At 38.2% G+C, this 24442-nt stretch overlaps 1 protein-coding gene across 2 annotated transcripts in view; it reads left to right on the top strand.

The window, feature by feature from the left end:
- Window positions 1-24442, top strand: part of lhfpl3 (LHFPL tetraspan subfamily member 3) — a 238565-nt gene that overhangs the window by 171797 nt on the left and 42326 nt on the right. For both annotated transcript variants that reach the window (XM_048553885.2, XM_048553886.2), the window contains exon 2: window positions 8450-8686. In XM_048553885.2, coding sequence (XP_048409842.1) covers window positions 8450-8686 — 237 coding nt within the window. The remainder of the gene's footprint in view (window positions 1-8449; window positions 8687-24442) is intronic.

Genomic DNA, 24442 nt, shown 5'->3' with positions numbered 1-24442 from the left:
CTAGGCCCGAAACATCAGCCTTCCTGCTCCTCGGATGCTGCTTGGCCTGCTGTGTTCATCCAGCTCTACACCTTGTTGTCTCTTGTTTAAATGGGGTTGTTTACATAAAGCATTATGCATGAGTGCACTTTAAGTGGGGTGTAACTGCAAATTGACGTGATTGTAATCTGATATGGTAGTGAATCCCTGAATTAGTTTGAATGGGGGCTGGCTAGTACATAGAAATCTACAGTTAGTATTATAACCATGAATCTGTGGGTTAATGGATTAATAGACATGATTTATGGAGTTATATTAAAAATTGTTAACACATTTGAATTCTGATATATCAGGGTGGACAAAGCCAGAAGCCATAGGACATTTGGTTATAGTCCAACAGGTTTATTTGAAATCATAAGCTTTTAGAGTGCTGACGAAGGGGCAGTGCTTCAAACACTTGTGATTTCAAATAAACCTGTTGGACTGTAACCTGGTATCGTGTCACTTTCTGACCCTTACTACAGGATTGACAATACATACATTTAATGTCCAAAGCACAGCAAATATAGTGAGGAAAGTCCGGCTCAGTGAATAAAGGCTCAATGCTTTTCTATAGAAGAAAAGAGACACCTGTTTTCAACTGATGCATGGAGACAAAGATCAGTCATCACCCTCAAATCCAGTCATTGTCATCATGGGTGCAAATAGGCATGACCTGATAACGTGCAATGATGAAAGGAAAAATAAACAGAACAAATACAAAGAGACCACGTTAGTATAGCACGTGTTATTTTTGTTGGGAAGCTGTTAAAGTCCCAAGCAGTCTCAGCTGTCAAAGATATATTTTGATTGATCGAAAAGTGCACCATAATATTGATTAATTTCAAGATTCACTGAAGCGAAGAGTGACTTGAGAAACATTGTAACTTAACACGAACATGAAATAATGGAGGATATCTTGAGCATGACTGAGTTATGAAGGATTGATTATTTGGCAATTGATACGATTATATCATGAAGGAATGAAAGAATACATGGTACTCAATATCACTGGTAATGCAGTCTGTTTATTGTTTGTCAGGAGGGTAAGTGTACATGTCCATGAAATTTAAAACATTTACCTTATGCTGCTTATAGCTAAGCTGTATTGCTTCATATATGCTGAGTTACATAAAGAACAAAAGAAATTTTACACTTCTGTGATGTGTTTCATGAGTTCAGGGTGTCCAAAAATGATATATAGCCAGTGAAGTACTCTTTTGAAATATTGGATTAGATTTTCTCAGTCAAAGGACTCTACATGCCTTTCAAAACGGCTAACTGGACCTCATTTCAAAATTCGCAGTGCCTCCAATTTTTGGCCATGTGGGATAAGAGTGAGTTAGTAACAGTTGCGAATCTGCATCCCAAACTCTCACTTTGACTGGCTTGATTGCAGATATAGACATCTCTTCACCCTTCGTAAGTTCTATGAAGTCAGACCAGCTTTTTTACGGACTTATTGTTTGCTGCCCTTCCAAAGTGTCATGAACCACGGTCTCAATGATGGAACATTTTGAAAGTTAAGTTCAAAAGGTCATACCTAGGCCCATCAAATCACCCCAATGGCCACTCATACCCTATGGCACTCCCATTCATTCAGTATATACAGTATAGAGTCAATAAATTCCACAGTAATAATGCATGACTGCGAAAGTGTTTTAAAGAAGCATTTCATTTATAAAACTCTTTAAAAATTGTTCTTAATATTACTCTGTAAAAATGTCAGCCATCAGTCCTTTAGAGCAGAAGCTGCAAGCTCGTGACACATCTTTATCTTCTGTAAATAAGCATTGTGCATTGACAAAATAGATCCAAGAGAAAAAATATGTCATTCAAAGACTGTTTTCCCTTGGATGCAACTGTTTTGAAAGAATAACAGATGTCTGGACTCTCAGCCAAGCTGCATTATGTGTTTCTTGCAGTGACTATGGCTGGACGTTCAACATAGAGAAGGGTAATGGGAGTTAGGGAATTTCCTGGCTGTATACACACACCTTGGGAGAAAGTGCCTTCAAATGCTGGGCTTTTGTTCATGAGTGCAGGAGCTAACTGGTGCCTGTCACACCACCTTAAGAAAGAATTTTGGGGCAGCACTGAAGTTGCCAAGTGCCAAGAAGGTATGAAAAGCCCACTTTGGTGCTCTGAGTTGTTTCATATCATCTCAGTTGTTTCATATAATATTAGGTCCTCTAGCTTTAGCCTTGCATACTGTAAATGCCAAACTATGCCCCATGTAATATAGGAAATGCAGCAATTACTTTCCATAAGGAAAATCCCACAAAATGCAATAACTCAAATCTTTCAATCTCCATATGGCCGTAGATCCAGCGTATGACTCTGCAGGCACATCTGGAACTTGTGAACGTCCTGTCCCACCTATAATATATTGGAATTGTTCAGAAAATTAAATTCAGGGCAGGACCTGATAACAAGCCAAATTGTAAGCTTGGTCAAAAGGAACAGGGAAGCGTAGGATCATTCTAGTCAGCTATAAACTGATGAAGTCCTTGAGTATAGAGAAATTAGGAAGGAACTTAAACGCAGAATTAGGAAGGCTAAAAGGGCCCATGAAATGTCTTTAGCAAACGAGTTCAAGGAGAATCCCAAGGCTTTTTATGCATCTATTAGAAAAAAAAAGGCAGCAAGAAGAACAGTAGACCCATTCAAGGACAGAGGAGGGAAGTTATGAGTGGAGCCACAGGAAGTCGGAGAGATTTTTGATGATTACTTTGTATTGGTATTCACCAAGGAGAAGCACATGACTGAGGTTGAGGTAAGGGATGAGTGTGCGAATATTCTAGAGAATGTGAATTTAATGAAGGAGGAGGAAGTTTTAGGTATTAGAAATTGCATTAAGGCAGGGAAGTCCCCAGGGCCAGGTGGGATCTACCACAGGTTTCTTCAAGAAACAAGGGAAGAAATAGCTAGTGAATTAGCAGATGTCTTCACATCCTCTTTGACCACAGGCGAGGTTCCAGAGGACTGGACATTAGCAAATGTTGTTCTCTTGTTTATGGAAGGAAGCAGGGATAATCCAGGAAATTAAAGGTCGGTGAGCCTGATGTCTGTAGTGGGATAGCCCTTGGGTAAGCTATTGAGGGACAAGATATATGCGCATTTGGAGGAAAATGGACTAGTTAGGGTTATGTCACACCAACTTGATTGAATTTTTTTGAAGAGGTAACAAAGCTAATTGAGGTAAGGGCTGTGGATGGACTTTAGTAAGGCATATGATAAAGTCCCACAGGCATGGAACAAAAACTAAAATCATATGAGAGACAAGGTGGCTAACTAGATGGGTACAAAACTGGCTTGATTTATAGAAGACAGAAGGTAGCAGTTGAAGGGTGTTTTTCAGCATGGAGACTGGTAACTAGTGGTGTTCCAAAGGGATCCCCTGTTGCTTGCAGTATTTGTAAATGATCTGGAGGAAAATGTGGGTGATGTCTTGAGTAAGTTTGCAGATGACATGAAAATTTGCAGAGTTGCTGTTAGCGCCGATACCTTAGAGCGTGCAGAGGAGATTTATCAAGATGCTGCCTGGATTGGAGGCAGGTCCTATGAGGAAAGGTTGAGGGAGCTAGGCTTTTTTCATTAGAGCAAAGAAGGATGAGAGGTAACTTGATAGAGGTGTACAAGGTGATGAGAGGCATAGATAGAGTGGATAGTCAGAGACTTTTTCCCAGAACGGAAATGGCTATCACGAGAGGAGCATAATTTTAAGGTGATTTGGAGGAACGTATGGGGAGATTTCAGAGGTAAGTTCTTTATACAGAGTGTGGTGGGTACATGGAATGCACTGCTAGCAATGGTAGTAGAGCCAGATACATTAGAGACATTTAAGCGACTCTTGGATAGGCACATGAATGGCAGTAAAATGAAGGGTACGCAGGTTAGTTTTGATCTTAGAGCAGGATAATAGGTTGGCACAACATTGTGGGCCAAAGATGCTGTACTCTTCTATGTTCCACGAGAAAAACCATCACCTAACTACCACTTTTACCTGATGATCCCATAGCTCTGACGATTCCATTGACCTGTGAAGTAATGCATTTTGATAGAAGCAATAAGTCAAGGTCTTACTCAGTGATTGACTGGACACCAGGAAGCGCAGAGGAACAGAGTGCTTGTCCACAGATCCCTAAACACAACAGTAAAGTTAAAAAGGGTGGTCATGAAGGCATGTGGGATGCTTGCCTTTATCAGTATTGGCATAAATTATAACAGCAGGGAAATTATGTTGGAACTTTGGTCGGGCCACAGCTAGAGTACTGTGTGCTGTTCTGGTCACCACACTATAGAAACGATGTGATAACATTGGAAGGGTTGCAGAGAAATTCACCATGATGTGTGGGATGGAGCAATTTAGCTATGAAGAGAGGCTGAATAAGCTCGGGTTGTTTTCTTTAGAGCAGTGAAGGCTAATAGGAGACCTGATGGAGGTCTTTAAGACTATGACAAACAAGGACAAGTTGAATAGAAAGCAGTTGTTCCTGTTAGTTGAAGGGTCAATAACAAGGGGGTTTAGAGGCGACTTGAGGAAAATCTTTTCACCCAGAAGGTGTTGGGAATCTGGAATACACTGGGAGTGTAGCTGAAGCAGAAAACCTTACAACTTTTAGAAGTACTTGGATGAGCACTTGAAATGTTGTAAAATTCAAGGCTGTGAGCCAGTTACTGGAAAGTGGGACTAGTGTAGATTTAGGGTAGTTTTTGTTGTAGTTTTTGAAGGGCTTCTGCTCACTTGTACGATTCTATGATATGATAGCTACTGCCATAATTAGGAATATATCCTCTTTGCAGATTTGTGGATCTTTGCGTGGATTTCAGCTTGAAATGATTTTTCTGAATGTGGAATTGTAATCGGGCCTTTTTAAATGTATACAAGTCAGCATGCAGTTTCTGTCTGAAGAAGATTTGGGTCAGTGTGATAACTACAAAATATTCTGTTTTTGTCATTTTTTTAAAATTGAGCGATCAATTTTGGCCAGGACACCAAAGGTAACTCCCTGTCATTCTTCAAAATAGTTCTATTACACCCATCTTAGTCAGAGGCCAGGTCTCAGCCTAATATCTTATTTGAAAGATAGCTCCTCTAGGAGGACTTCAGTATTCTCTCAGCACTGCATGGAATGGCAACCTAGGTTTTGTTCTCCTCAGATCTCTGGAGTGGGATTTGAACCCAAAACATTGTTGCTAAGGGGCAAGAACAGTACCATTTGAACCACAGCTGACACACAGATACAAAACAGTCACAAATGCTGAGTTAGATAAAGGTCGGTCAGATACAGTTGTAACATCCCTACCATTGTTCCATTTACTGTGTATCCTAGGCTAGCGCGTATCAATTAAGGGTTGTATTTTGAATCTAGGAATAAATGTAAGTGAGTCTTTAAATATCATTTGCCAGGTAAAATTTTCATTTACTTAGTATTTCATGGAAGTGATTATAGAAATTAAAATTGGTGTGTCCTTTCACAAACCAATTAAGATTTAAGAAGATTTCAAAATGATTCAGCATGGACATAAAGGGCTGAATATCATCCTCAGTTCAATTACATTTCTACTCATTTGTTAGCACTGTATTTGGTAAATGAACTGGAAATTCATTAAGCTAGATCTGTGATTTTCATAATGATGCAGTCAATGTTTAGCTTCATTACCCTGGGCACTGACACAGCTTCTAGCTTCGGCATCTATTCAGTTAAACTTGAAATCTTACTTCTCAATGAATGATGAGAATATGGAACTTGCTACCACATGGAGATGAAACTTTAAAGTAATAATGTAGGTGCATTTAAGGGGAAGCTAGTCAAACACATGAAGGAGATGTTAATAGAGAATTCTGACCACACATTTAGGCCATGATGGGAGGAGGTTTAATTGGAGCAGGAAGACATGGACAGTTTGGGTTCCTTGGCCTGTTTCTTTGCCTTGCATCCAATGTAAATCCAAAAGTTATTATTAATCAATTCTGTAGTCCTCCAGAGGTGTAATGCTTATGTCCCCACAGATCATCACCTTTAAGTCTCAATTCATGAGAACTTCCCATTTTATATTGCAATATTGTTGTTAGAAGCCCTTGAAAATGTAAAGTTTTCTTCTTAATTGAAGAAAAGTTGAAGTTAAATTGAAATTAAAAGAAATCTATGCCAATTATTTCTTCATTTGCTGTCTGTGAGAAATCTTCAGTGTGAGTGATACCATCACGGTTGCTGGATTCTTAGATGTCTCTTGACTTAGGCCAAATTCAGATTAACAATGGGAAAGATAAAATTCATGCCACAGTAACCTAGGTGGGTGGTTTCCTTTGAAGATGGTGATGAGCACCATTCCTTCTCTGCTCACAGTTAAATCATGGCCCTTATATATTATTGCAGGCAGTGCAATAAAGTACAGTTATTGTGAAAATGCGTGCAGTCTATTGTTTAGTTCATTATTTAGGAGATACAGCTAACAAATAACTTCTATTTTCTTCATGAATGAACTTGTGCATTCGTCTGACATAATTTTGGGAACCTAACCATAAGAATGATAGGGGAGACTGCATTGTAACTCTAATCTCCATAAATCTATTGAAAAAATACATAACTTCTATTTAAAATTTTATTTTTTGAGATAATGATATTCAAAAACATTAGCTTGAAATTTCCTCATAGCTTTTAGCAGTGCTGCAAACCTTTAACTGCTGACATGCACATTAATTAATTAACCTTGCATTGTTGCAAAGGATCGTAGAACATGAGTTTCTCGCATTGTTTGGCTGTTTTGCACTGATTGAAATGTAAACCAAAAAAGTTAAAATGCTGAATGCCACAAATAGCATATAATTGAGGAGGTTCATTTTGACTCCTGAAATTCATTTCTAGAGTTTGTATTCAGGAGACTTTTGAAAAGTATTCCCACTGTGAACTTTAATGTATTTTATATCTTTTTAAAAAAATTTTCTCATGGTTGTGAGAATCACTGGTTAGGTCAGTATTATTTTTCCTAATTGTCCTGGAGAATATGATGGCTAGCTTTCTTCTTGAACCATTGCAGCCCTTGGGGTACAAATACACCCACAGTGATGTTAGGAAGGGAGTTCAAGGATTTTGACACTGAAGGAACAGTGATATTGTTCCAAGTCAGGATTGTGTTACCATTGCATTTGTAGAGCTTCTCCTTCGAGAAAATAGAAGCCATGGATTTAGAAGGCGCTGTCAAGGAATCCTGGTGTGTTACTGCAATGCATTATGGTGAAGTAAAAACTGCCTGCTGGTGGATAGAAGTGTAGCAAACTCAGGACTTGCTTCAGTGTTTGAGGAGTCACAGTGACACTGTACATTTACAATCATTTATGAACATCCTCAGTCCTGACTTCATGATTGAGGAAAGGCCATTGATGACACTACCCTGAGAAATTCTTGCAGTGTTATGCTTGGACTGAGATGATTAACTTCCAAAGACTGAGAAGTTTAACCTCCAAAGACTGCAACCATCTTCCTTTGTGCCTGATATGACTCCAAACAGTGCAGACAGTCCCTTATGATTCCCATTGACCTCCAGTTTTGCTGGGCTGTCTATTGCCATGCCATAGTCAGCTGAATGCTGCCTTGATGTCAAGGGCAATCAATTTTGCTTCAACTCTGGATTTCCATGTTTGGACCAAGGTTGTAATGCATTCAGTAGCTAAGTGGCTCTGTGGAACCCAAACTGAGCATCAGTGAGCAGGTCGTTCCTTTGCAAATACTGCTGCTGGCACTATGAAACAGCCCTGCCATCACTTTGCTGATGACTGAGAGCAGAGCGATTGGGCAGTAATTCATCAGGTTGGACTTGTTCTGCTTTTTGTGCACAGGACATGCCTGGGCTATTCTCCACGCCTTCAGATAAATGCTGCTGTTGGGTTAGGAAATGGCTAGTTTTGCACCGCAGTATTATTGCTGGAATGTTGTCAGGGCCCATGTCCTTTATGCTTTTCAGTGCCTCCAACACATTCTTAATGGAAAGTTTGGTATAGTTGGGTGGGGTGGCGGGGTGCGTCAGAGAGCTTTATATCCAAAATTGAATAGTTTTATTCCTGACAAGTGTATGTTAAATTTTAGCAAGGAAACAGGACTTAATTAGGCCTCTGAATTTTGAGAAATATATATAGCAAACCTATGTTGATATGTTATATCCGCATCTAAAAGTCACTGAAATTCAGTAGGTAGTGTTAATGCTGTATTGCTGAATGCAATGATGAACATCGTAAAAAAATTCCAAAAGTTTGAACATTCTAAAAATACGTTTATAAGGTTGAACAAAGATAACAATAAAATAAACTAGTCATGAATTGAAATCTGATTAACATGCATGTGGTCAACCTATTCTAAAGTTTGAGATCCATACATAAGTGGCAAGTTTTGTGGTATGCATTTTTGTAACTTTTTGATTTTTTTTTCAGCTGCCTGCTTGATCTTGGGCTGCATGATTTTCCCAGATGGCTGGGATTCAGATGAAGTAAAGCGCATGTGTGGTGAGAAAACAGACAAGTATATACTTGGTGCCTGCTCTGTTCGCTGGGCCTACATTCTGGCTATTATTGGAATCTTAGATGCGCTCATTCTTTCATTTCTGGCATTTGTCCTCGGCAACCGACAAGATGGCTTATTGCCAGAGGACTTCAAAGTGGATACCAAAGGTATGATTTCTTTTTACAGTCATATCAAATCATGAAGAATTAAAATTACTTTAATCAAGTGACCCTAATAAATATTTAAAGCATGATTTACATCATAGAGCAAGTTAACCTCAAAACTAAGCTACAAATACCAATTTTCTCAGCTTAGAAAGTTTATTGATCTGTTACTGTAATGTTTAAACATTTTAAAGAGGACCAGAATATATATATCCACGGATTTTATTATCACATTTAACAATTTTTAAATTGGCAATAAAATAATACTTCAGTGCTTTTGAATTTCTGAACTTTAAATTTTTATCAGAATCTGGAAGAAATATATGTTTTAATGCAAGAATGTGTTAATTATAAAGTGTATTTCCATACCTCTAGAAATTTATTAAAAGGAATGTTGGCGTTATTTTCATATTTTTCTTGGAAAAGGAATTTGGTTTCTGTAGCTAATCCATTTGGTTGCACTGTGCCACTGTTATGTTGATTTGGATATCACTGTTTTATAAAGAATGTACCAATTTTTGGTTTTGATTCATTGACAAGTATTTCTACCCCCTGGGCTCATTTGCTTGTGATCAATACTATTGGAACTGAGGCTGAAGGAATGCATTGTCACTTCAGTCACATAACATGACAGGCCACAACTCAGATAATATTGAGAACAGAAATATTTTTTATGAACCAGGTTTCTTAATATCAGAATTCTGGGTTTATTATCAAAACAAAACTGTTCAATAAAGATTCAATATTCAGTTAACATACACAGTCAGTAACATAGAAGAATAAATTTTATCCCTCTAAATATACCTGACACATTTGTTCTGTTCAGAAAAAGAGAAAGAAACAGATTTGTCTGCAGATATTGGCAATATAAAAAAAAATTGTTGTCCATTGGGTTATTCTTGAAGGCAAAGGGATAAAGTATGGGATGCTCTCGAGTCTGATGCTGTGATGTTACAGCACATGTGATCAAGTGTAGTCAATCCTGCTTAGTTTTCTCTCCAGTCTTACAGACACATCTTGCTCAGGAAATACGATTTTGAAATGTTTTTTCAGTAAATAATTCCAAAAACAAACAGGTTTCGCCCTGAATTGATAGATGATTTTCTTTTCCGATATGGAAGAGATCAACTGAGCAGCTTGCTCATAATGAGCTTTCCTCCGACTCAAACTTCTTCTTTATAGACTTCCTTTCAAATCAAAGGATAAAACAAGAGCCAGTCAGTATTCAAAAACATCTGCTTAGGGTCTACAGCGAAATAAGATATCATCGGTCATGTGATTTACAAGAAGCCGTGTTTAAAATAATCTCCAAAATCCTCAGCACTTTCAATGCTCTCTTTTGAAGAAACCATGCTAAGTATACCCACAAAACTTGAAATAAATTCCTTTTTCTACAATTCTTCAAAACCCACGTCCATCAAACAATATTAAAATATGAATTGTCTTTGTGACAGTACCAAGTACTTGGTTCTAAATGTCATGTTTCATTCAAATTGGAGGAGCCACGAAAACTTTAAAATTCAGTCATGTGGACCCAGTAAATTTTCCAAATCTGTATATTTATGTAAAGTATTAATTGCATGTAAAAACTGCCACCATAAACTTCTAATCTGCTAGTGAGAATATATGCTGATCCTTCTTAAGAATGTAATAAATAGATATGCAGATGTTAGGTATAATGGTCACATCACGGTGATGAAACCTCTTTTTTTTAATCAAAAAGAAAGGGATTATTTTCCTCCAGTATCAAAACAACATCATAAAGACATGGAAAGGCCATTTGTTGAATCAATTCTGTTCAATCCCCTGTGTAACCTAGTTTTGCATGGATTCTAACCAAGTCACTTAATTTTTTTTCTATTTGTTCATGAATAGCAAAATAAGCAGAACTTTGAAAAGCTGATCAAATCTTGCATTCTACTTCTTAAACCGTTGAACAATAAATAAATTATGGATGAATGGTAATTATGGATATTAATTGTATTGGCCTGTGGTCCACAGTGATATTCAGTGAGAGATGACATTTTGTTTTCCTTTCAGTTGCAATCAAATTAATATCTCCCAAAGCGACAGCTTCTACAACAAAATAATTCCTACACTCTCCTTGCATTCAGCCTCCAGGCCTGAGTATTAAGGAGAAATACAATCACTGATCACTCAGAATTTAACTCAGTTCTAGCTGTCTCTGAAATAACATCTAGTTTCTACACAAAAAATACAATAATAAGCTAAATTGTTTACTCATCAAGTAAAAAAAAGTCGATCTTCTAAAATATTTTGATTTCATACTTTTTCACCCAAAGTATAGCAGTTAGAAATTATGCTATTTTTGAGTAATACATTGGGTACAATTGTACCCATCTCAATCTATTTAAACTATGGTTATCAAATTGGATTTTTTCACCCTTTAAGGAGCATGGTTATTTTTGTCCACAGTTTAACACTGACAAATTTAATAGACTTCGTAAATCTGGTGCCAGTGGATGATTTCCCAATCAACAATTGTCGAGGACCCAAACAAAAGAGCTTTTGATGCCTAGAACCTATTCCAGAATATTAAAATTTAAGCTATCCCGAAAAAAAAGAACCAGGATTAGTCTTGCAAAATTTGAATGAAAATTTCTATGCCTTTATCCATTTGAAAAATTGAGTGTAAACTTGGCCACTTCAGCGCACATTGCTCTTGGCTGTATTAGTAGCATATTGAAGCAGTCTTGTAGCTCAGAAGTTAGTTGTGTGCAATGGATAAAAATTTCCATGGCTCCAATTCTGGCAGTCACGAGGAAAGTATACCTCACTTAGCAAGTTTATATTGGCCATTACGTGCTTCGGGGAGCAATGAAAAAGGAACTACACTCGAGGCGAACAGAGCTTCCACCACAGGCTAGTCCTTCAAGGTATCTTCTGATCAACCAGGTCAGAGATGTTATTACACACCTCCTGAAGCAGAATCTGTGCCTCTTGCTCCAGAGATAGGAACAGTGCCATTGCAGCATAAGATCCTTGGCAAGACCATCTGGTACAATTCCAAGGAAGGCTGGCATCTGGTATCTTTAGATTTCAGATGATTTTCTGGACCTTGAGCTAAACCCCAGCTGTGGATAGGATGGGAGTTTGACAGAAGATTAACATATTTTCAACACATCATCTTTTCCTGACCTTTCTCCCATTTTCCAGTCATTTTGATATGAAATTGATGTTTATTGTGCATAGCTGTACAATCAAAGGCTGCACACTGTCCAAAGTCAATATTACATTTTATCCCAAAACTAATCATACTGCTATAACTGAAATTAAGTTTCTGTGCTTGATTCAATTGTTTGAGATCTGGATCTCTAGGGTTTGAATTCATTCAGCTGTAACATTGTTGGACTTTGAAATCACTGGCAGCCAACAGAGCAGCTATTGATTTTACTTTCTTGTTTGTCTTCAGAATATTCATTGATTTAAGCGGAGCCAACCCAACTGAATTAGTTCATACACCAATTCTTATAAGCTTGGTGATGTCAACCAGAACCGCACAATATTGTACATAGCAATTAATAAAATGTTCCTCTGTGGATTTAAAGACATCCACTGGAAAAGGGCTATAGAAACATCAATCCAAAAATCAAAGGTATGGATCAAAAGATAAGTTACTGGGATTGATCATCATTTAATTGAAGAATCTGAGTGACAGTTCTTGGATCCAGGCTTGTGCAGGGGGTCCTTCCTATGACAACAATTTATAAAATGAGAAGAATAGCTCCCCAGGTACAAGCTTGGCTGACTGCCTTAGAGCAACAGTGCTTCAGCATAGTGTGCCAGTAGTACCCAGCAGATCAGTATGTTATTTAAGAGTGCCTCAAGGAACATCATGCCAACTTAGTTATACTGTAGGAAAGTCGGAACTAGTTGAAGATTTATTATGGATTTTGGTAAGTTTTAAAACAATCATTGCCAGTAAAACGCCTCCTAACACTCACATTCATAGTGCCATATTTCTCCATTGGTGGCACTGCAGTATTACACCAAAGTTTAACATTTGAGAAAGTAAATGAACCTTGCTGAAAATTAAGCTCTAAAGTCAAATCAGGGTGATATTTTGCAGAAATCAAAGTTCAGTGTAATTTCTATGTAAAAAGCAATGCAGAAAATTCCAAGCTAGTGTATGTCAGCTACCCATCCCTGAAGGTACCTGTAGGTGTTGTGCTATTTGTTGCTCAACTATGAAGTAGTTTTACAATATTTGAGGAGACGAAGTCATGCCACAGGAGATTGGCATTCAAATGTTTGATACTTTTATCTGACATTCTGTTGTTCCTTTTAATGAGATATCAACATAATTATTTTAACTGGGTTAATGTCTTTGCTGAAATGATGTATAAAGGAATTTTAAACAAACAAGTTAAATATTTGTATCTCAAAAACTGATTCCAATGTATTTTGGACCTTTTCTAAAGGATATGTTAGGACAGAGGTGACATTTCTTTCAGACAGTTGTGCAACTTTGGAACTCTCTGCCTCAGAAGTGGTGGAAGTGAGGTCATTAAACATTTTTAAGGTCGTGGTAGATAGATTCTTGTTAGGCAATGGAATCAAAAGTTATCGGGAGTAGATGGAAATTATTGAATTCAAAGCACAAACAGATATCCAAGATCTTATTGAACTTTGGAGCAAGTTCAAGGGGCCAGATAGTTTACTTCTGTTGCCATTTCGTGTTTTCATATGTTTGTTACTGAGAAAGTAACTCATTCCAGAATAGTACAACATCACACTCTTGGTCCATAGCACCATAATCTTTCTTGACAGTTCAATTTTAATGTTCAGAGCTAGTTTAAAAATTAACAAAACAGGCCCTGGTGACTCTGTACATAGAGCTTGTTTTGCATTTTGCTAATAATTACCACACTTTAAAGCAAGTAATTGTAGGTGGAACATTACTAGGTGTTTCTAAGAGGTGCTATATAAATCTACAAGTTAGCCTAGCCCATAACTCCGATTGGAAATGGGTTTGTGTAGATTACCATCTGACACCCCAACTGATTTCTTTAGATATACTCCACAAAAATTATAAATGCCTACCAGTTGTGGATTCACATCATCCATTTTTAACCCAACAGTAAAAAATGTTTAATGTGCCAAAAAGGCAGAAAGGAGATAACACGGTGTGAAGCTGGATGAACACAGCAGGCTAAGCAGCATCAGAGGAGCAGGAAAGTTTGACATTTCGGGTCGGGACCCTTCTTCAGATCTTTCTCTGAAGAAGGGTCCCAACCCGAAATGTCAAACGTTCCTGCTCCTCTGATGTTGCTTGGCCTGCTGCGTTCATCCAGTTTCGCACCATGTTATCTCAGAAATGATGTGAAGCACGGTTTACTCCAAAAACTTTGTTAACAATGGTACACTATTTTACATCTTTAATATGGTAGATATCTATAAATCTGTTGTATATTATGAATTAATAATGTTCATAAATCTTCTGTATGCTTAATATAGCCTGGTTCCGTAGATTTAGTGTTTATCTGAATATGTAATTATACCTCACTTATATTTGTTATGACCGCAGCAGTGATTGTTGATGATTAAAGAGGAATTCAAACACCCAGTGATCAACCTAAAGTAATTTCACCACAGAATTTCATGTTTTCAAGCACAAACAAACTTTACTGTACACAGAACCAAACAAAGCAATGTGAACAAACTCTATACCATTAATATCTAAGAGTGTATAAACATAGATCCTATTTCTCTTTCAAAATTTCAAAAGTCTTAATAGTTTCTACACTTTCTGGACCAAACCAAATTTTTCCCAGCTTTTTGGAGTTCACTTTAATGTCTCCTTGTTTTGCAGCTATTATGAGATTTTATGGGGACTCTCTTTAGTTTTGGTAAAATGATCCTCCAACTTTTCTCCAAAATCCCACAACTGTAGACCTCGCTGCTGCAGCCTGAACTTCATTTTCAATTCTTGTGCTACGACTTAAGCAGAAATTTAGAAACGCCCCTGGTTTTTAATTCTTCTATCATTGGTTGACAGCTGTTTCACAGCTCTCAGCAGACTTTATTTTGCATAGAGTCATAGAGTTAGAAGCGCAGAAATACACTTCGGTTCAACTCATCCATGTCGACCAGATATCCTAAATTAATATAGTCCTATTTGCCACCATTTTGGCCAGGGCCCTCTAAACCTTTCCCATTTATGTACTCCACCCAGATGCCTTTTAAATGTCATAATTGTGCCAGCCTCCACCACTTCCTCTGCCTGCTCATTCCATACACACACAGTCCTCTGTGTGAAAATTTTGCTCCTTAGGTCCATTTTATATCTTTCCCTGCTCACTGATGTCTTGTAGTTTTGTACTCACCCACCCTGGACAAAAGACCTCATCTATTCACTCTACCTATGCCCCTCATGATTTTATAAACCTCTATAAGATCACCACTTAGTTTCCGACATTTCAGGGAAAGCAGCCCCAGACTATACGGCCTCTCCCTGTAGCTCAAACCCTCCTATTCCAGCAACATCCTTGTAAATATGTTCTGCACCCTTTCAAGTTTCACAACATCATTCTCATAGCATGGAGACCAGAATTGAATGCAGTATTCCAAAAGTGGCCTTACCCAATACTGCAACATGACCTGCCAACCCCTATATTAAGTGCACTGACCAATAATGGCAAATGTACCAAATGTCTGTTTCACCACCCTGTCTACCTGTGACTCCACCTTCAAGGAACTATGAACTTGAACCCCAAGGTCTCTTCTTTTTTCAACAACACTCCCCAGGACCCTACTGATTGTATAAGCCCTGAATTCTGTTTTCAAAATGCAACATCTCAGACTTATCTAAATTAAACTAAATTAACTGATCAAGGTCCCATTAGACTTTCTTCACTGTCCACTACATCACCAATATTGGTGACATCTGCAAACTTACTAACCATTCCTCCATTATTTGCATCCATGTCAATTTTAATAAATGACAAAAAGCAATGCACCCAGCACTGATCCTTGCAACACACCCCTTGTTGCAGGTCTACAGCCCAAGAAATAAGCCTCCACCATTCTCTGTCACCTGCCTTCAAGTCAATTTTGTATCCAAATGGCTAGCTGTCCCTTGATTCCATGTGATCTTACTAACCCGTCTACCTTGTCAAATGTCTTGCTGCAGTCCATATAGGCAGTGTCCACCATTCTGAATTTTGTCTTCAAACTGAACTCAAACTTCCACCTGCATTCTGTTTAACTGTTATGTCAGCATTTCTCTGCTTAAGATGCAAGCCTTGCTTACGTTTATCTCACTCACTTTCTTGGATTGGTAAACTGAAACTATGTCTCTCAGTTCCTAAACTGGACTACTGACTTCCTACTTCTGTTGTACATACAAGCATATACACAAACACACAGAAACACATAAATTAAACCTAAGGAACCCCCATTGCGTTTTCCCCCACAACCCGTCTCCACGACAATGTGCCCGATGTGGGATGCTCCAAATAGAAAGGTACATTAACTATCTTTTACCTTCAAAACAATCCTTTTGAATGTGGCATCCTTACGAATAATTTATATCTCCAATGAATTTTCCAGTTATCTTCCCAGAATTGCTAGTTCACCAAGGAATTCCCTTCTTAACCTAATGTTTTTTCTTTGGGAAATGCATAAATAATTTAAATCTTCTGTTGTAATAATGATGGATGCCCTGACTCTACTAAATGGCCAAGAGATATTTATGTTTTTTTTGTGATTTCTCACTATCAACTGATTAATGTGTAAGATTTAGCTTTTTTTATTGTGATTAGTTCAACCATAATAACCCAAGATCTGTATATCAGTTCCTCCACCAAGTATTTCCATTTATCTATATTGAACACTTTAATCTCTAGCTTAAAAGAAACATTCTAAAAATTAAAGTTATACCTTTAAGCCAAAAAATGTGGAATCAGATACTTGCAATGTATCTTAACAGATCTCAATATTACACAGTTTGTACAGCTTGCTTTGTGCTTTTTTTTGGTATTTGGTGAAGTTTGTTTCTGTTTGAAAAAAATGAAATCTTGTGGTGTAATTTCTTTTGGTTGAACACCGGATATTCAGATTTCTCTTTAATCATCAACAGTCCCTATGTAATCATAACAAATATGATTGAATTATAAATTGCACATACAGATATACAGTCAACCTTTTAATCAAATCCCAGGTGTCTTTTAACTTTTATTTTAAACCAGTTGGTGTTGGAATGGATACAATGATATTTATTAAACGTCCGCTGAAAGCCGACAAAACCTGTCAATTCAACATACCAAATCATATCTTGTTCATTGCTCAATCAACATTGTCAGCATGCAGTGTTATTTAAGCCTCAGTAATACCAGCAGGAATGTTTAATTAATATACCTCATCCGAAAGAGGACTTGGATGGGAAAACATTGACTTCCATTCTTAGAATTTTAATATGTGTGATATGCCTAACTCATCTATCAACCAAAAATAAAAAAGTGTTATTTTTCAATTATGATAAGCAATCATAATTTTATAGAATGTTTCGCCAAACCTCTGCTGAGGACCATAGAAAAAATATATCTGCTGTTTACTGAATTATAGAATTATGCATGACTATATCTCTGTATGTCCCCATGGTGTGTGTGGAAAGTGGTAAATTTTAACTGTTTAGGGACAGTGGTTTTTAGAATACTTAAATGTGTGTGTAGTTTTATGTTCTCCTCAGCATTTAGGTAACTTGTGGAAATCCAGTATGTATAAGATTAAAATAACAAAGAGGTGTTGTTTTTATGCTGGTTAGGTGAAAGATATTCACTATGAGCGGCACAGTGGCTCAGTGGTTAGCAATGCAGCCTCACAGAACTAGGGACCCGGGTTCGATTCCAGCCTCGGGTGACTGTCTGTGTGGAGTTTGCACATTCTCCCTGTGTCTGCGTGGGTTTCCTCCGGGTGCTCGGGATTCCTCCCACAGTCCAAAAATGTGCAGGCTGGGTGGATTGGCCATAGTGTTCAGGGGTGTGTGGGCTATAGAGGGATGGGTCTGGGTGGGATACTCCAAGGGGCAGTGTGGACTTGTTGGGCCAAAGGGCCTGTTTCCACACTGTAGGGATTTGAAGTTTCAAGCTACCTGTCTGACAACATTTGGAATGTTTGTGTCAAGAAAGGCATGACACAAATGCAACCTCTTTCTTTTCCAATGTCAGCAGCAAGTTATCCAGATTATATAAATATGTAAACTGAAGCATCCAGAACTCAAACTCCTGTGCCTTGCTGCCAATCGGAAAGAATAGATCCTTCTGTCCAATTGCAACATTTTCTTACACAACCACTGTTATGGCTGAGGCTGGAAGAATGCACAGTCACTCCAGACTCTAGAGAAACAGGGTCATAATGTAAAAAAAAACTTTCTACCTTTTCTATATCATGTCTTAAACACAAAAACATATCATCAGCTGTCTTAATACATGTGATTATTGGTTTATTATCAAACTAAACTAATTCAGTAGAAGATCTTGGGCATTTGTCCAAGCATCCCTGAAGGTGGCAGGACAGATTAAGAGGTTAGTTAAAAAGGCATATGGAATGCCTGCCTTTATCAGTTGTGCATAGATTATAAGAGCAGAGTTGGAGTTGTTCTAAACATTGGTTAGGCCACAGCTGGAGTACTATGTGCAGTTCTGGTCGCCACATTGTAAGAAGGATGTAATTTTACTGGAGGGGTTAGAGGAGGGATTCACCAGGATGTTGCTGGGGTTGGAACATTTCAGTGATGAAGAGAGGCTCAGTAAGCTTGGGTTGTTTACTTGGAACAGAGAATGTTGAGGAGGAACCTGATTAGGGGTGTATAATATTATGAAGGACTTGGACAGCGATTCCCCTCAGTTGAAGGGCCACTAACAAGGGGACAGTCTGTGAAAGTGAAAGGTAGGGAATTTGAGGAAAACATTTTTCCCTACAGACTGAAGTCTGGCAAAGACAGCTTGCTCAGGAAATGGAATTTTGATGTACTTTTTAATCAAGAACAAGTACCTTTCACTCTGAACTGATTTAGATGGTTTTCTTTTCAGAAATGGAACAGATCAGCCAGGCAGCTTGCTCATAGCAAACTTCCCCCCAACTGGGCTTATTCTAAGCAGGCTTCCATTCAAATCAACCTGATAAAACAAGAACTTCCCAACCCAGTCATTGTTCAAATGGGTCCACAGTCAAGCAAGCTGTTATCATCAATTACGCGATCTACAAAATACTTTATTTTAAAAATACCTCCAATGTCCACATGAACTTTCAATGACCTCTTTTAAAGAAATCACCCCAGAAATGTGCATAAAACTTCATAAATTCCTTTACAACAGTCCTTCAGAACCTTAGTCAACCCAACCATATTAAATGCAAGGTGAATTCATTGTGCACTTCCTAACGTACCTCTTTATATCAGTTATACCAACTTGGTTTTCTGTTAATAAACACAAATTATTTAGTATTTGTAGGTATTTAGTATTGGTAGGAGCCAGAAAAATTTTGAAGCATGTCTCTTTCTTTATTGTTATTCAAGGCAGAAAGCTTGACAGGCAGAAAAGGATTAAACAAAATTTTAAACTGTAGAAATCAATAAAATTAGAGGGAAATGGGAAAATCAAGTCTCATCTATCATTTCATTAAAACATTTTGTTATAATATAACAACAAAACTGTTTCTGGCAATATTTATTACTGTAATATTAATGCTGTTTTTCAGTATCACTTCTGCTCGTCCAGTAAGACATCAGTTATCTTTTCTCCAATAAGATTATTTACATTTGTTGGATTCGGAACATAATTTGCAGTTTCATCAAGCAAAGCTAATGGACAAAGAGCTTGGGTCAAGATGGTATTCCTTGACAACCACTTCATCATCATTGTAGTAAGCTTGGGTTGTTTACTTGGAGCAGAGAATATGCACCAATAACTGCATCGTTGTAGATTCCTCAAGAACAAAATAGCATCTGTGCATATACTAGTTTTATGACAGTGCATTTCAAAGTGCATCAGGGTTCGATTTCAGCCTCGGGCAACTGTCTGTGTGGAGTTTGCACATTCTCCCAGTGTCTGCGTGGGTTTCCTCCCACAGTCCAAAGATGTGCAGGCTGGGTGGATTGACCATGCTAAATTGCCCTTAGTGTTCAGGGGTGAGTGGGTTATAGGGGGATGGGTATGGGTGGGATGCTTCAAGGGGCGATGTGGACTTGTTGGGCCAAAAGGCCTGTTTCCACACTGTAGGGAATCTAATCTAATCCACTCCTTCTCAACATGAAACTTCCCCGGGTGACTTTGCAATCCTTTCTTGAGTGCTTCTTTATAAGGGTGACATATGAGCATCAGGATTATAACAAATGGCTGTCTCCTGATGGGCTGAAAAAGGTTCCCAGAACATTCTTTGTCTCATAGCAGATCTCTCTTGGCTGTATTGTTGGAAATTATTTCTGGACAATGGGCTTTCTTTCCCACATTCCATCATTGTGATGCTATCTGTAGAGCCAGTCTTATCGTACAGCTGCAACACATACATAGACTGGTCCTCTAAATCCCTTCCCCTTTCTTTGTAATATCTGTCTGCCTGGAGATTGGCTCCTCCTCCTCTTCATAACTGTTTCCTCTTTCTTTGTCACCCCATAACTGGTTATCTGCAGGAATTGACAGAAATAAGAATGGATAAAAATTAACTCTTTGGAACTATAGAAGTTAGGAAGAGGTGGAAAGTGTGTGGTATTTCACAGGGATGTCAAGGTGACACAAGTAAGTGTTCAGCCACTAACCTGGTACCTCAATATGCTACTGGCCTCATTACCTACCACCATGAATTGAATTCCTCCTCCACTGTGCTCTGTGATGGTACACTTGAAAAGGCTGAGAAGTTTCAGAGTGAGGATGCCCTTTACGATGACCTGTTTATGAAAGTCTTTATGCATAGTCTACCTTGTAAAGAAGGCTATATTGCAGTACTTAGAGTTTGTTATTCATATTCTCATATGGTATTTTTATTGATGATTACCCAATGGTTGTGCAAATACGCTGACCTAAGGAATCTTTGTGTAAATATCTTCCTTGGTCACCGGTGGGTGCACATTTCTTTTTATTGGTAGTTCATTGTACAGAAATTCAAGACCGTAAGATTCAGTGTTATCAAATGATTTTGAAGCTCTGGTGAATCATACTTTTAAAGCTAATATTCCAACTGTTAAGCATAAACACACAACATATTTCCTTAAAGAAAAGTCTACATAGAGATTGAACGACTTTTTTTTTATCCTGATTATATCTTGGAAAGATTTTTACAGCAAGGAAAAGAGAACATTTTAATGATGGAGGAGCAGATGACAAGTGAGAAACAGATTTTAAAGCCATGTTATGCAAATAGAAATAACGCTGTATTTTGGCCATACATCTCAGCATTGATAACACCAGTTGTACTCAGTACAATATCTGGAGTGTTACATGAAGGTTGTGAGAAGGATACATAGAGTTGAACCTCAAAGGACAGGTGCAGAATAAAAGGTGGAATACAGAGGCATGGTTGGGAAGGGAACCTGAAAATTGGTACATGAGGAAAGATATGAAAAGTGCAGCCTTAAAGTAAGCAGTATGAAAAGTGACAAGTGACAATAGAAAAGAAAACCACTATGATACACATGTTTGATTTGTACACATCTTAATGATTTATGTCAGAGATAACAAAGTGTGGAGCTGGATGAACACAGCAGGCCAAGGAGCATCTTAGGAACCAGATATTATTAATGATTTATGTCATATTGGTTGTAACTTTAGTTATGAATTGTGTAGATTTTATTCTGATGGACTAAATATGTTCAGAGAAGTAGAAGGAAACTGTATATTATATAGGTGTCTTGCAGTTCCCTCTGGTTACAGCCTGTTGTATGGAACAGCTGATATAATGTAGTTATGTTATATTCTATGGATTGTCTTCAGTCAGCCATCAGCGCTTGAAGGTTCATGAGTAATCATTCGAACAAATCACCTTCTGACTGGACCCAACACCTGACCAAGAATTTAGTGACTCAACAGCATCCGCTTCATAAAACAGATTAGACAGCAACATAGAAACCGTGGTATCACTTTGCTAGTCCACTGTTAGGTGTCTTTAATTGAGGGACAAGACAATAATTCAGTTACATTCAATTTAAAATTCCTTAGTTTTAAAGAAACATGGCCAATAGAACTTTACCATTTACAATTATTTTTAGACAAAAATGGCACTTTTGTTAAAGGTTCCTGAAATTTTCTACTTAACGAAGTGTGAAGCTGGATGAACACAGCAGGCCAAGCAGCATCTCAGAAGCACCAAAGCTGACGTTTCGGGCCTAGACCTTCTCTGAAGAAGGTTCTAGGCCCAAAACGTCAGCTTTTGTGCTCCTGAGATGCGGCTTGGCCTGCTGTGTTCATCCAGCTTCACACTTCGTTATCTTGGATTCTCCAGCATCTGCAGTTCCCATTATCTCTGAAATTTTCTACTGCAAAGTTTTTCCTTAAGCTAACAATTCTGAGACAAAAACAGAATTTGCTGGAGAAACCCAGCAGGTCTGGTAGTATCTGTGGAGAGAAAGCAGAGTTAACATTGAGTCAGTGATCCTTCTTCAGTACTGCTAATAATTTGAGGGTTGCTTATCACTATTGTCTCGCGATGAATAGTATGGGCTCAAGAACCTGAGAGATCAAAATGACCTAGACTGTGAAATAAGATAGTCATAGTAAATTGGTGACGTATGTGAGCTCATGATTTTCAAACTTAAGTGATTCTGTGATGTGCATACTTTCACATGTAGAATGTGAATTTGAATGCAAATTGATCTGATGAGATGGTAAACTGCTCTTGACCAAGGCAGTGTTCAAAGTATTGTCTGTCTGGGAAGTTTTAACTACATTCACATGGCACTTTTTCAAAATTCTACACTAAAATTAATCAAAGGTAATACAAGGATTGTTACAAGAAATGTAAAGGATGGAATTCAAACATATTCCTAGAATAGTACACAGCAGGCTTTCTCATGCTATGTCTAGCTTAGGTTTAAGCCAAAATTAACTAGTGCCCACTGGCCAGCTGTTGTTTTCTGCCAATGTTAAGTGGGAAATTGTCTGGAGCATCCAGATATGGCCCAGGAATTATAATCTCTTGTTCACCACTAATCTTGCCCTCCTCACTACCTCCCCCCCCCCGCCAAACAAATGTCCCCACTGATTCCTGGCAAGAGTTATAAAAAAGAATAATGGGTGTAACGTCTCCAGACCCTAAGCAATGTGGGCTATGATGAGAGGTTTAGGAGAATTGCATGAGATGTCAAGCAAGGGCTTTCTCATCGTCAAAACTGACAAGTTACATTTTCGAATCATGTCCCAAACATTGAGATGAAATTCTCATTTGTGAGCAACAAGAGATTTATTAATGGGGGATTATTGATCATTATCAACCTCATTATTACCTAATCTCTCTTTATTAATATTCAGGCTCTGAAGATCCCATTTGCCTGAGAGACTAGGCACTGAGAATTCCCAACATGAACATTTAAGTTGGTTACTGGCAACTCCAGATTGCCATTTGTCCCTCTGGACCTGCATGTCAGATATCCCAGGGTATCCTCCATGGACATTGATTGCATGTCAATGGATGCTGGCATCCAACATGTGTGTTATTATGGCACATTTCCTATCCACTCACAGCATCATTCTGCAATTCAGTGCTGCACTGTTGGAGCACAAGGTGGTGAAGTGACCCAGGTGAGTGAGTTGGGCATGCAGGAAGCAGGCAGGGTTAGTAGTGTAGGGATTTGTGCTAGGTGAAAGCAAGTGATTGAAGATCTTGCACAAAATAGTGAGAATGGTAGAGCAAAAGCTCAGATGGGAGGTGGGTGCTGTAGCAGAAATTAAGTGTGAAGTCACAGAGAGCAGATGGTGGCACTTACACTGGTAGGGTGGAGATGGTCATTGATCTTATTCCTACATTGCTTAACATTTCGCTAGACCTTGGACACTACATTGAGCCAGGTAGTCAAACTTGAACCAAACCTGGCAAGGTTTAATGTCACAACTTCCTCTGCCCAATCTGAGGAAAGAAGATGTCCTTCTTCTGCACCATCTCATCTAACAGGACCTCCAGGTTTCTGTCTGCAAAGTGGGCCACGTTCGGGCATGGTAGATAGTTAATAAGGTGAGCTGGGGACAATTGCTTAAGAATACATGCTAGACGTTGCTGAGAGAAACCCTCTGAATTTTACAAAAATGATATTTGGAAGATTCAGCCCTATGATCAAAAACAGACATTCTGGAGAACATGACCAAATGCAAAATTGATGACAACAACACACATAGAGACATAAAACAACTGCTACTCTGACTGCACTCTGAATGAAGTCAGATGTTTGAAGTTTAAATTATAGAGAATATGGTCCAGAAGTGCTACAGAAATCTTGGTGAATCTGAACATCTAGAATAAATGTGACAAGCATTGATTATTTGAGCATCTGGGGAAAATACTATAGAGTGATATTCATGACAGAGTTAGGACCTCTGGTGTACAAAATGCATCAAACAACTATAGTCTTGGTACATTGCAGAATGCTAAGCAGATCTGAGACAATTCCCCAGAAATCCAATGAATAATAAATACAGAGTGCTTTGATGCATAGCGTTTGTGAAAAAGCCAGAGGAGCAGTAAGTGGAAGACAGGCTTGGAATACATTAAATATGAAATGATTCAAATACAGTGCAACACCTCATCTTTTAAGCT

Source organism: Stegostoma tigrinum, chromosome 25 (assembly GCF_030684315.1).
Source record: "Stegostoma tigrinum isolate sSteTig4 chromosome 25, sSteTig4.hap1, whole genome shotgun sequence".
Lineage (NCBI taxonomy): Eukaryota > Metazoa > Chordata > Chondrichthyes > Orectolobiformes > Stegostomatidae > Stegostoma > Stegostoma tigrinum.
Note: the sequence above shows the minus strand (reverse complement) of the source record. Positions and strands in the feature narration are given on the sequence as shown.